Source organism: Bos mutus, chromosome 2, assembly GCF_027580195.1.
Source record: "Bos mutus isolate GX-2022 chromosome 2, NWIPB_WYAK_1.1, whole genome shotgun sequence".
Classification (NCBI taxonomy): Eukaryota; Metazoa; Chordata; class Mammalia; order Artiodactyla; family Bovidae; genus Bos; species Bos mutus.
Window position 1 is genome coordinate 44,293,072 of NC_091618.1, and position 14,753 is coordinate 44,307,824.

A 14,753-nucleotide genomic window follows, 5' to 3' on the forward strand; every position below is an offset into this window, starting at 1 on the left:
ACGTTGCGGGGAGAAACATTAATAACCTCAGATATGCAGATAACAATGGCGACTCACTCCAGTACTGTTGCCTGGAAAATCCCATGGGCGGAGGAGCCTGGTAGGCTGCAGTTCATGGGGTCGTTAAGAGTTGAACACAACGGAGCAACTTCACTTTCACTTTTCAGTTTCATGCATTGGAGAAGGAAATGGCAACCCTCTCCAGTGTTCTTGCCTGGAGAATCCCAGGGACGGAGGAGCCTGGTGGGCTGCCGTCTATGGGGTCGCAGAGTTGGACACGACTGAAGCAACTTAGCAGCAGCAGCATGCAGATACCACCACCCTCATGGCAGAAAATAAAAAGGAATTAAGGAGCCTTTTGAGGAAGGTGAAAGAAGACAATGAAAAAGCTGGCTTAAAACTCAACATTCAAAAAATGAAGATCATGGCATCCGGGCCCAAAATTTCATGGCTAACAGATGGGGAAACAATGGAAACAGTGACAGAGTTTATTTTCTTGGGCTCCAAAATCACTGCGGACGGTGACTGCAGCCATGAAATTAAAAGACGCTTGCTCCTTGGAAGGAAAGCTATGACAAAGCTAGTAGGCATATTAAAAAGCAGTGACACCACTTTGCCAACAAAGGTCTAGTCAAAGCTATGGTTTTTTCAGTAGTCATGTATGGATGTGAGAGCTGGACCATAAAGAAGGCTGAGCATCAAAGAATTGATGCTTTCAAACTGTAGTGTTGGAGAAGATTTGAGAGCCCCTTGGACAGTAAGGCGATCAAACCAGTCAATCTTAAAGAAGTCAACCCTTAATAATCATTGGAAGGACTGACGTTGAAGCTCCAATACATTGGTCACCTGATGCGAAGAACTGACTCACTGGAAAAGATCCTGATGCTGGCAAAGACTGAAGGCAGGAGGAGAAGGGGACGACAGAGGATGAGGTGGTTGGATGCCCTCACTGACTCAACAGACATGAGTTTGGGCAAACTCTGGGTGATTGCAAAGGGCAGGGAAGCCTGATGTGCTACAGTCCATGGAGTTGCAAAGGGACAGACATGACTGAGCGACTGAACAACAACAAAGTAAAAGGAATTTAACTGAATTAACTCTATAGCACCAGCAGCGTTTGAAATGTGTGCATGTGTGGTTAGCTGCTCGGTTCTGTCCAATTCTTTGCGACACCATGGACTGTAGCCTGCCAGGCTTCTCTGTCCGTGGGATTCTCCAGGGAAGAATACTTGGAGTGGATTGCCACTCCCTTCTCCAGGAAATCTTCCAGACCCAGGGATCAAACCCTGCATTGCAGGTGGATTCTGTAACACCTGTGCTGCCAGGGAAGCCTGTTTGAAACAGCACTGTCAATTCTGTCAGTCGTATCCACATTAAATATGCCAGACAAATGAGAAGTATGCTCCAATTTCACTTACACGTACATAAATCTACAACCTCTTCAACTTTAGAGGAGTAATTTATTTCACTTCTCTCAAATATATTTTATACTGCTTACCAGAAGACACCTGATTTATTCACTTAATATTTATTGAATGCCTATATGGCACTGCTCCATATGCTGGCAGTGCAAGAGGCAAAACTCCCCGCCTTACTGTATCACTCACATGCCAGAGAGTGAAAGTCATTCAGTCGTGTCCAACCCTTTGCGACCCCATGGACTATACAGTCCATGGAATTCTCTAGGCCAGAATACTGGAGTGGGTAGCCTATCTCTTCTCCAAGAGATCTTCCCAACCCAGGAATCGAACTGGGGTCTCCTGCCTTGCAGGCAGAGTCTTTACCAACTGAGCTATCAGGAAAGAGGGAGATATAAATAAATATACTGTTTGCTAAATTATAAGTAATATGAAGAAAAATAAATATGGAAAGAAAAGTACAAGCAAAGAGGAGTGTGAACAAAGGGCAGGGAATATGTTACAATTTTACACAGATCAGGAAGGAATCAAGAAAGCCTAAAGGAGGTAAAAGATTCAGTCACAGTAAATGCAGACTAAAAAGGTCCTCAGGAAGAAGTAGGCCTGGTATGTTCAAGAAAAAGAGGCCAAGGAACTTCCCTGGTGGTCCAGGGGCTAACACTCTTGTGCTCCCAGTGCAAGTCTGGTCCCTGGTTAGGGAACTAGATCCCACATGCAGCAACCAAAGATCCCGTGTACTGCAACTAAGATTCAGCATAGCCAAAGAAATATTAAAAAAAAAGAAAAAGAAAAAAAGGGACACCGGTCAAAGTGGCGGGAGCAGAATGAGCAAAGGAAAGGCAGACAATTCAAGACCAGAAACTAGATCATCTGTACCCTGCGTGCAATTTTAAAGATTCTGGTTCTTACACTGAGAAGTTCCCAAGTTTTTAACAGAACAGTGATATCGTTTGATTTAGATTTTTAAAAGCTCATTCTGGCTGCTATTCCAAGACTAGCTGAAAGGCTACTGCTATAATCTAAGTAAGGGATAATGGTAACTGGGACCAGGATGGTATCAGGAGAGATAGTGAAGAGTAGTCAGATCCAGGAAGATGAAGACAGAGCTACTTGTAATTGCAAAAGAGAAGTCAATGGTGATACTAAGGTTTTTGGTTTCAGTATTAAGAAGTCAGAGCTGTCACTTACTGATAGAGGAACGGCTACAGGAGAAGCTACATTCAGATACTGTGGTAGGCTGAATAGCGGCCCTTTCACAGACGATCACATCCTAATCCCTGGAATCTGTGAATATGTTACCTGACGTGGCAAAAGGGACTTTGCAAATGAAAAGTTAAGATTCTGAGATGGGAAGGTTATGCTGCTGCTCCTAAGTCGCTTCAGTCGTGTCCGACTCTGTGTGACCCCAAAGACAGAAGCCCACCAGGCTCAGCTGTCCCTGGGATTCTCCAGGCAAGAACACTGGAGTAGGTTGCCATTTCCTTCTCCAATGCATGAAAGTGAAAAGTGAAAGTGAAGTCGCTCAGTCGTGTCCAACTCTTAGCGACCTCATGGACTGCAGCCTACCAGGCTCCTCCATCCATGGGATTCTCCAGGCAAGAGTACTGGAGTGGGGTGCCACTGCCTTCTCTGGAAGGTTATGTGACTGGATCCAATGTAATCACAAGGACTTTATAAGAGGGAGAGAGGATCAGAGAAGGCAACAGGACAAAAGAAGCAAGAGAAAGAGAAGGGGAAGTGATGATGGAAGCAGGGGGACAGTAAGAGATGTGAAAATGGAAGCAGGGTCTGAGCGATGCCATTGCTACCCAGGGAACTGAAAGAGGGCCACGGACTAAAGAATGTGGGCAGCCTCGTAAAGCTGGAAAAGGTAAGGAAACGGACTCCTCCCTACAGCTTCCAGAATGAAACACAGCTCTTGTGACCCATTTCAGACTTCTGACCTCCAGAGCTATTAAATAATAAGTTCATGGTACTTTAAGATACTAAAATTTTGATAATTTGTTATAGCAGCAATAGGAAATTAATGCAGATGCAACAGTTTAAGTATTTAGAAATCAAAAACTATATGTATCAGAATTTTTGCATAACAAATTTTCATCTGACTTTGAAAATAATACCTTTTAAAACCATATAAGGTTGTACACTCAAAAGGTATAGTGTCAAGTTAAACACCTTAGCATTTAAAATAAATTTCTTCATCCATCTACTTCAAAATAAGAGCAACTACGCGTGTGTGTGTATTAGTTGCTCAGTCATGTCCAACTCTTTGTGACCCCACAAACTGTAGCCCGCCAGGCTCCTCTGTTCACGGGGTTCTCCAGGCAAGAATACTGGAGTGTGTTGCCAGTTCCTTCTCCAGGGAATCTTCCCAACCCAGGGATTTAATCCCAGTCTCCTGCATTGCGGCCTTCCTTTGTGGCTCAGCTGGTAAAGAATCTCCCTGCAATGCGGGAGACCTGGGTGGCCTGGGCAGCTTCTTTACCGTCTGAGCCATCAGGGAAGCCCAAGAGTGACAGTGGTCTTAAACTAAATCATAGTATTTTGTCATATGTAACCTGAAGACTCAGCTCTGAACCTCTGAACTTTGCAGAATTTGCTACCTCGATAGATATTTACTCTAGAAGGCCTAACTCACGTAAATTCCTTCATCTTGGCAAACTGCTAGAAATGCTGAAAGTTATGGTGGTCACGTTCTAAGTCAACATATAACCATAAACTGGGTAAGAGAAGGTACCTGGCTGATTTTCGTATTTATCAGAAGAGGGCATGAGGTGTAAAAAGTCAAGAAGTATCACTCTAAAGCAATTAAGTTTGGAGACAAAGTACTTTAACCCAGGACATCCATGAGCAGTCATAGTTTGTCACAATTTCCAGAAAATTAAAATGAACTACTTATGCGTCTGTGAATGTGAAATATAACTTTACATAATGTAGTTTAGTTGTAAAAGCTATGAAATTCTGCTTAACTAGAAAAATTCAACCATAATACAGTTGCAGCACAATAAGACAAATGAAATTAGCATGGAAGATATCTTGCATCTCATCCTATCAAAAATCTTAAAAAAAAAAAAGTAACCATTGTAAGACATGCTCCCAAAAGTGTAAAAAAAAAAAAAAAAGACAAAAATAAATCATATAAGTCTTCAATATACATCAATAATGATAAACCATGTTTCACTGATTGTAGTATGAATAGTTTTTCATATTTTAACATTACCAAAACTGAAACGCATCCTGAGGGTAAAGTAGCAGTATTTTAAGTGTTTAAGTGGCAATGTTCATTAAGTTAGTGGCACATAATATAGAGCATCTTAAAAATCAACAGTCTTAAATTTTATTAGACATGTACTGTTTTAGCTGTATTATCTCACTGAATCTTTACAAATACCCTATGAAATAGCTGCTATAATTCTAACACCTTACAGATTAACAACTGAGACAGAGAGGTTAATTTCTCAGTCACACGGCCACTAAAATTATCTTTACTATGTACACCACTATTTAATTGGCAAAATTATAATTTAAAATAACCTACATCATATTTTCAGGGTTTTGTAGCTATTTTAATGTTCTCAATATGAAAAGAAATTTAAGGTTTTTAAAATAACAATGCATTCAGCCTTTATAAAGACCTTTTGCATATACAAATAAAGCACATAGCATAGCAGCAATTATACACAATATATACCTGTTTGACCAAGCTTAATGATTATAGCAAATTCCTAGACATTAGTTTAAACCCATTTCTTGCAAAACAAAGTTATATAACTCAGAATGCACATCACCTCACTAATCAAACTTCCTTTAAGTGCAGATTTTTACAAAACCCATTGTACAATCAAACAACGTCATTTACTTTATTAAGACTGAAAATATAATGAGCATCTCAAAAGATGCAGGAAAAAAGCATACAACATAATATGAAATCAATCCTGATTTTAAAAGATATTCTGAGCAAACTAAGAATAAGAGAACTTCCTGCACCTGATGAAGGACATGCACGAAAACTTACAGCTAGTAACATAGTTAACGGTGAAAGACTGGCCACTTTCCCTCCAAGACTGAGAACAAGTGAAGGATATGAGCTCTCACCACGCCTATTCAAGATCATATTGGAGGTCCCAGCCAGTGCCATAAGGCAAGAAAGATAAATAAAACAAAGACTGGAAAGGAAGAAATAAAACTAGCTTCATTTGCTGGTGACATGATTACCTACATTTAAAAAATTCTAAAGAATCTTCAAAAAAAAAAAAAGCTACTATGTTTAACATGTAAATTTAGCAAGGTCACAGAATAAAAGGGCAATATACAAGTCAGTCCTATTTCTATACACTAGTAATGAACAACTGCAAACCAAGATTTTATAAAACATAACTATTTATTACAGTATAAATATCATTAAATAATTAGGGATATGGCAGATAATGTGCAAAATCAGTATTCTAATCACTAAAATGACTAGCTAAATCAAAGAATACTTAAATAGACATACCAAGTCCACAGATCGGAGGACTCAGTACTGTCAAAAGTACAAATTGCCCCCAAATATCTACAGATTCAGTGCAATTCCATTAAAATCCCAGCAGGTTTGCAGAAATTAACAAGCTGTTTCTAAAACATATACTGAGAAACCAAAGAACCTAGAAAAACAAAAACAAATCTGATAAAGAACAAACTATAAGATTCATACCACCTGATTTCAAGACTTACTACAAAGCTACAATATGATACAGACAAAGTATATATACTGATATGTATGTGTTAAAGGAACAAAATGGAGTTTAAAATATACCCGGACACATATGGTCTACTGATTTCAACAAGATGCCAAGGGAATAGAACGGAGAAAAGAATCTTTTCCTCAAATGGTTCCTAAGCAATTAGATAACAATTTACAAAAACCAAACCTCGACATACTTCACTTCCACAGATAAATTAATTTTAAGTAGATTATATACTTAACTGTAAGATCAGAAACTACAAAATGTCTAGAAAAAAACAGGAGAAATCTTTGTGATTTTAGATTAGGCAAAAGTATTAACCAAAAAAGAAGCTGATACATCAGCTTCAAATATATAAAACTTATGCTCTGTTAAAGACACTTAAAATGCAAAGACAAGACACATACTAGGAGAAATTATTTGCAAAATACATATCTAGTAAGTGTACATAGAATACATTAAAAAATTCTCAAAACAATTAAAAAAATTTTTAAACAGATGAAAGATCTGGACACACATCTCACCAAAGATGATATAAAGATGGTAAATAACCACAGGAAAAAATGCTTGACATCATTAGTCATTGAGAAAATGCAAAATGAAACAAATGTGACAACGCTAACACGTATCACAATAGCTAAAATTTTAAAACCTGACAAAACCAAGTACTGACAAGGAAGAAGAGCGACTGATACTTTGCTGGCAAGAATGCAAAATAGTACCATCATTTTGGAAAAGAGTTCGGCACTTTAAATAAAGTTAAACATCTGTTTGCCATATAACCCTATAAAACCAGTATTATAAATATTTGCTGTCAAGCAAAGTCAAGGGAAGACTTGACCTGCTCCAGCCCTGACAAGCTCTTATCAGATTCAGAAAGCTGTGTACTTACATTAAGAGTAAAGAATAAGTAGCAAAAGTTGAGGTCCTTGTGCAGAGCCACACCAAAACACAAGGGGCCATATGATTACAACATGGATGCCTAACCCTGTGGTGAGGGAGGAATCAATGCCATAGTACAGCATGAAGTTTCATAGCCACGGCTGTGCCCTAAAAGGATGCAACAGAAAGCTCATCTCATCAGAACCAGGAGTTGAGGAGAAACTGTATCATGTGGGAGACACGGAATGAGAGAAAGAAGCCTACCAGGAGCTCCGCCCAAGCTTCACAAGTACATGGGTGCTCTGCCAAGAGTCAGATCACCTGCACTTCAAGCCTTCCATTGTGACCCACGTGGATACGTGCTAGGCCATCAGGCGGCCATCATGGGGCCAATTCCTTAAATTCACCCAAGTGAGATAAAGACATACGTCCCACCAAAAACCATTTGCAAATGTTTATCACTATCATCATCACTGGCTAAAACTAGAAAAAAATTTATATCATCGTGGTTATATAAGTTTGTCAAAATTGACAGCCTTTTTACCTAAAACAGGTGAATTGTATTCAATGTGTATTACACTTCAATAAACCAAAATCAAATTGAAAAATATGTATTGTAAATGATTCAAGATCAAGCTGCTTTGTAGTGCAAAATTTCTACATTTAAGTATGTTATTTGTATATGAATAAAAAGTAAAACTCTATTCCCTACAAGGTAATGACAGCATAGTAATGCCAGGAGAATATAAACGCTGCTTAGAGTACCTAATAGGGAAAAACTTGCAAGTTTAGAGGTAATTTACATCCAATCTATAAAATTATTCAGTGCAATCTCTAGTATATTGCAGTATGTATTTCTGACATTCAGTGACTGTTAATTAGTGTCTCCAATATCCTATGGCTAATGAAAGGATATTAAACAAACTTTTAAGATATAAATCTATCCTCTGGAAGCTTTATACCTGGACAAGGAACGCAAAATAAATGAAAAATTCAAAGTAGGTGTCATTCCATTTGCTACTTCATTAAGCGAGTCTATTAACAATTCTCATAAATATTCCATCAAAAGCTATTAAAGGGGTTTCCCTAGTGGCTCAGCTGGTAAAGAATCCGCCTGCAATGCGGGAGACCTGGGTTAAATCCCTGGGTTGGAAAAATCCCCTGCAGAAGGGAACGGGTACCCACTCCAGTATTCTGGCCTGGAGAATTCCATGGACTGAATAGTCCATGGGGTCGCAAAGAGTCAGACATGACTGAGCGACTTTCACTTTATAAGCTATTAAAAGTCTGCAAATAATCTAAATATAATTCTCAATCTACTTCTCTTTATCCACAAAATATTACATTTATACACATCGCCACTGCATGTTATTAAAATTCTTTACATTTTAAAACATAAGTAACAATCCAAAGGATCTCACCATCAAAAATATCTCCTGTATATATTCTACACATAAGTAAGTCTATTTGGTTATAAGCTATTCTGTGGGAGAGGGCTTCTCAGATGGCTCAGTGGTAGAACTCGCCACCTGCTGATGCAAGAGACATGAGTAATCCCTGGGTTGGGAAGATCCCCTGAAGAAGGAAATGGCAACCCATTCCAGCATTCTTGACTGGGAAATCCCATGAGCAGAGGAGCGTGGTAGGCTACAGCTCATGGGTTGCAAAAGTGTCGGACACAACTTAGCAACTCAACAACAGATTCTTTGGAAGACGAAAGAAGACCCTGAATGAAGCAAATCTATCACACACTATATATTACGCACCTCAATCTAGGGAAATTGGATCTCCCTAATTCAGCCTAATGTTCACTTACATGGGTCACCCCTCTCTGTGGAGGTGAAAAACAAAAGTCAAGGAAAGGATGTAAACACCAGTCCTCAAATTTCTACTGTCTCCTCTTTCATTCTAGGCACTTTTAAGATTTCTCTATTTGTGAGAACAAACAGAAGTTAAACACATAAATACAAACCTCCTTTCTGTATACTCTATGATCATTCATAAAAGACAAAGTCATGACTAGCACCATTAAAAGTTTCTTTTTAAAGCAAAGTATAACACACCCTAATATTTACTGCAACACTGTTTACAGTAGCCAAGACATGGAAGCAACCTAAATGTCTACTGACGGAGGGATGGATAAAGAAGATGTGGTAAATACATACAATGCAGTATTACTCAGCCATTAAAAAAGAATGAAATAACGCCACTTGCAGCAACATGGATGGACCCAGAGGTCGTCATACTGAGTGAAGTCAGTCAGACAGAGAAGGGGAAATATCGGATGACATCCCTGGTATGTGGAATCTAAAAAGAAACTATACAAACGAACCCAAAAAACAGAAACTCAGACTTAAGAAAACAAACTTTGGTTGGTGACAGAAGATTGGGGGAAAAGCATAGTTAGAGTTTGGGATGGACATGTACATGCTGCTATATTTAAAAAGGATAACCAACAAGGACCTACTGTATAGCCCATGAAACTCTGCTCAATGTTATGTAGCAACCTGGATGGGAGGAGAGTTTAGGGGAGAATGGATGCATGGATGACTGAGTCCCTTCACTGTTCACCTGAAACTATCACAACACTGCTATACCCCAATATAAAATAAAAAGTTAAAAAATATATCAAGGTATAGGCTGCAGTCCATGGGGTCTCAAAGAGTCACGACTGAGTGACTTCACTTTCACTTTTCACTTTCATGCATTGGAGAAGGAAATGGCAACCCACTCCAGTGTTCTTGCCTGGAGAATCCCAGGAATGGGGGAGCCTGGTGGGCTGCCGTCTATGGGGTCGCACAGGGTCGGACACGACAGAAGCGACTTAGCAGCAGCAACAGCATAAAGGTAATAAAGAACACGAACCTAATATTTTAAAAATATGATACACATGTGTATAAAAAGATTTAAAATTATAAACCCCAGCTATATATTCAAAATGATTAGACAATTTTACGTTTCTTCCTTCTTAAAAGACATTACTTTGCCAACAAAAGTCCATCTAGTCAAAGCTATGGTTTTTCCAGTAGTCTTCTATGGATGTAAGAGTTGGACTATAAAGAAAGTTGAGCGCCGAAGAATTGATGCTTTTGAACTATAGTGTTGGAGAAGACTCTTGAGAGTCCCTTGGACTGCAAGGAGATCCAACCAGTCCATCCTAAAGGAAATCAGTCCTGAATATTCATTAGAAAGACTGATGCTAAAGCTGAAACTCCAATACTTTGGCCACCTAATGCAAAGAACTCATTGGAAAAGACCCTGGTGATGGGAAACACTGAAGGAGGGAGGAGAAAGGGACGACAGATGAGATGGTTGGATGGCATCCAATTCAATGAACATGAGTCTGAGTGAACTCCAGGAGTTGGTGGTGGACAGGGAGGCCTGGCGTGCTGCAGTCCATGGGGTCACAAAGAGCTGGACACAACTGAGAAACTGAACTGAATAAGTTTTCAACAATGAGCATGATTTTTATTAAGAATTTTAAATATTTGTATCATTTCAGTAACTACTTTTTAATGAAACTGACTAGTAAGCTATGATTCTATTATCCCCTTATAAACCTTCCCTGCAATTTTTAATGAATTCTGAGTATCCTTGTTGACAGAGGAAAACGAATGACATCTTTCCTGTTATTCAAAACAAAGAAATATTTCAGATAAAACATAAAGTAAATTCTCAGTTTCTATTCTTCTGAGCAAAGCTATTTTATTGGATGACTTTGCTTAATCCAAAAAGGACAATGGGATTTACTATGTATCTATGTGAATTATGGCTCACAAAAAGCAGTAACTTTTTTTATCTAGCAAAAGGAAAAATATAAAAATGAACAAGTTGGTTTTCCAGACTTACCTTAGCAGAGTAAAAATGTAATCTTATTTCATCTATAAAAACATTAAAGCAATCCATATTATTATAATGTTCTTCATTTATAAACATGTAGATCCAAGTTAATCAAAACATTTTAAAAGTTTCTGAACACTTACTAGATTAGGAATCAATGTTTATAAATGAAGAAAAAAAACACAAGTGTTATATATCTCCAAAAAATTAAACAGTAACTAAAGTCCTTTTTTACAGGAAAGAAATAGTCAATCAGGAAAAGAGGAAATTGTAGTTAAGAACTTTTCTTTATCACATTTTAGAAAAATATTTTGACAATCACTTTTTACTAGAGGTTGAAATAAAACAAAATCATCTAATTTTTTTTATACTAAAGATGATTTTTAAATTTATAATGTAAACTAGGCTGGTAACCTTGAAAACTACCACTTAAACCCTTCGGTAGATTTTGTGTGTGTTAATACAGGCACTATTTGATCACTCTTAATGCCAAAAGATAACATTTCTAAAGGACATTTTCATATGATAGGAACAACTTAAACAGTATGCCTTTTCAGAAGGACAACACCATTTTTCTTCCTTTCCTCAATTTTTACACTAAATGTAATCCACATTTAGAATATTCTTATCTTATTTTTATATTCCCATGCATAAAACTAGGCATTTAAGGACACTGAGCAAAGAACCTTATCATGTTACCTACCGATAAATGTCTTTTTCCTGCTTTACAGGCAAAAACTGTCCTTGCACAAAATAAAATGAGTGTCAGGTGAGTTAACTTGAGCTAGTGGTTAGGACATGCTGCTGTAATAAGCCTAAACTGACCATCGGATCACTACTTGACTTGCATCCATTGCAGGGTCACAGAGGCTGCATCAGAACCCCTGCTGGTCAGTTCGATGGTTACAAGAAGAGCCAGCCAAATGTGCAGCTGAGTCAGCACAAATCCACTATCACCATGTTCTATTTATCAACTTTACTACAAACAAATCACGTAGGAGTTTTCTGTCGCGAGAACGCCAATAATATAACCACTGCATCCTAATACCGTCTGTTTTAGGTTCTAAATGGAAGAAACAAGGCATTTTAAAATCCAAATCCATTTCTATTAATCAGCACTTACATTCTGAATTTTAAAACACCATCGCATTAAATTCTGAGTCCCACTGCTAAGACAAATGATGGCAGCAACATTCTTCTCTTTTGAACCAGAAGAAATGTAGTGATGACAATTGTTGATCCCTTTACTCTCTCAGCTTTATCAATTCAGGTACTTTTACCTTTTATGTAACTACTGCAACCTAAAAGGAACTATATCTTCAAATTACAATAAAAATTATCTTCCAAAGAGAACTTAAAAAAAAAAATTAGTAGTGATAATTGCAACCCAATCACTGTTCCACTCTGTTTCTCTTCTGAGACCTGTAACTCTTTCCCATATGTTGCACAAGGGATTGTAATGATTACTTCAATCCTTTTATTTGCCTCTCCTAGAGACTGAATTTCCAGAGTGAGGATAGCATAGTTTCCACCAGTCCTTCTTCCCACCTGCAGCCCATTAAGAATATAAATTGACACTCAAAATGGTATTCATCTGCTACAGATCAGCCATCCCACTAACTATACTATGAAATTCTGTAGACACTAGGTACGTATCAACTCTTAACAGTGCCAGGCCATTTTAGACTTTCAAATATATTTAGTGAAAACTGAGCATCTCAACCTTTTACTCTCTCCTACCACACTCAGTATCAGCAAAGCACCCCATGAATATGGACAAGTGTACTGTCTGTATGTACCTTTGACCCAAGACACACTCTATCTTTTCCTACTGGCCATACTTTCAACTGCCTCTTTGGAGGGAAAAGCCTTGGATTATGTCTGATTCATTCTCCAGTACAAATATTCCATACAAGAAAATACAGTGCTCAGGATATGTCTAATCAAGTAATATCTTACAATACTATCCTTGATTAACCATGTGATCCTTACAAAATTCATGAACCTATATAAATTTTAACACCCATTTTTTTCTTTGGTTCACACCAAGACTTGAGAATGCTTCCCAATATAGCTGATGTTAGGAAAGATGCCTGGAGAGATGGAGGTGGGAGAAGGAAAAAAGGCCACAGTGAAGGAACAATTTAACATATTGCTTCCATTTCCACCTATATCCCAAGAGAATTTAAATAGGAAGGGAAAAGATGGAGGTAGAACCTATGATTCAGAATAAGCTATAAAGAAAACAAAAGATGCTGACTTTGCAAACTGTGCATCTTAAGCTATCCTTTAAATAATTTTTTAAAAAGAATTGTTTTTAATCCACATAATCTTGCTTCTTCCAGAAGCAGCTCAATTTCATCTCACCCAATATCCCCCGCCTTCATACACATACATACAGTGCTACCACTGAGTCCCGATGCCAAACCAACCATACATGAAAATTCAAACCGTGAGAATTATTTCCCATTTCTCTCTCAAAGATAATCACAAAAATTTTCCCTGCAGGCAAATTAGCTATTTCTAACGGGCTTGGAGGTGGGTAGCGGGAGGGAATAGACCATTATCATGCAGCTTCTCATTCTCCATAGAGAAGAAAACTAGCATTAACTTCCAACAAGGGGGACAGCTGCTTATACTGTAGCCTCAGTTAGAACCCAAAAACAAGCCAAAAAAAACCACGCTGATCTTTTGATGCATTCAAATGAATAGAAAGCTCAGGCATTTTACTTTGCAGCAATACAGCGCCTCAAAAATCCTCCAGAGATTGGGGGGTGAGAGCGACTAAACCCCAAACCCTTGCCATATGGGGGAGTAGGATTCTGTCAAATAGAAAATGCCACTCTCCGCCTCCTCCGCCATCGCGAAAATTGACGGGCACCGATTGCGGAGGCGGCCGAGGGAAGAAGAGGAGGCGGGGACACACACACACCCCCCGCACCGAGAACTGATTCATGGCTTTTGAAAAATGCTTGAAAGCTACAATTTCCTCCAACCGGAGAATTCTCACCCATTCTCCCGCTCCCACCCTGCTTCTACCCCTGCACGGGGACTCAGCTGCACTGTGTCCCTGCTGCGGCCTCGGCCCCATGTACCCTACGCCCCCAGGCGCGCGGCCCCCGGGCCGGGGGTCCCCCACCCGCTGCTCAGCAGCCAGAGGCCCAACACGCCCAGGCCGGGAGATGCGTCGCACCTGGATGTAGTTGTTCTCGCAGTAATCGGCCACCCGTTCCAGATTCGTGTAACTGTCGAAGAGGGCCCGGCGGCCCCCCGGGATTTCCTCCTCCAGCAGCATCTGCAGCTCCGCCATCTTCACATCCTCCTCCTCATACAGACCGCAGAGGCAGCGGCGGCAGTAGCGCCAGGGAAACCCAAGACTAGGAGAGGAGGAGCCGAGGCGACGGCGGCGGCAACCCGGGAGGAGCGAGAAACACCCCCCGCGCGCGCGCGACAGGGGAGGGGGCAGCGGGAACGGGGGCGGGGCGCGAGCCGATGGACTCGGAGGACGGTCACCGCGGCGACGGCCGGCCCGGCGCGCGCACGCGCGCTCCTCTCCCTCCACCCCCGGGAGCCCGAAAAAGGTTCCCACCCTTGGTCGCGCCGCCCGCCCCTCCCCCACATCCGGCGTCTCCTAGCGACCGCGGGAGTGGGGGCCGGGATGCGCACGGGAGTCGAGCGCGCAGTTAACCCTTCGGCCCCCGCAGGATGCGTGGCTGGGGCAGAGCACCCCGCGGCCTTTTTTAGTCCTGCGTGAACGCCCACCCGGCTCTGCGGTCTTCCCGTCTGCTTCTTCAGGGACTCTCCTCGGCGTTATCCTCAACCTGGGGCCCAACCCTATGGTAGTGGGCCTGAGGGATAATATTAGCCCCACTGAACTCCCATGTAGCTT

The 14,753-nt window shown here is 40.2% G+C and overlaps 1 protein-coding gene across 5 annotated transcripts in view; it reads right to left on the bottom strand.

The window, feature by feature from the left end:
- The window catches only part of ABI2 (abl interactor 2), a 98,558-nt gene extending 84,165 nt beyond the window's left edge, over positions 1-14,393 (bottom strand). For all 5 annotated transcript variants that reach the window (XM_005904272.2, XM_070387891.1, XM_005904270.2 and 2 more), the window contains exon 1: positions 14,058-14,393. In XM_005904272.2, coding sequence (XP_005904334.1) covers positions 14,058-14,174 — 117 coding nt within the window. In that variant the 5' untranslated portion in view covers positions 14,175-14,393. The remainder of the gene's footprint in view (positions 1-14,057) is intronic.
- Between the last annotated feature and the right edge of the window lie 360 nt (positions 14,394-14,753).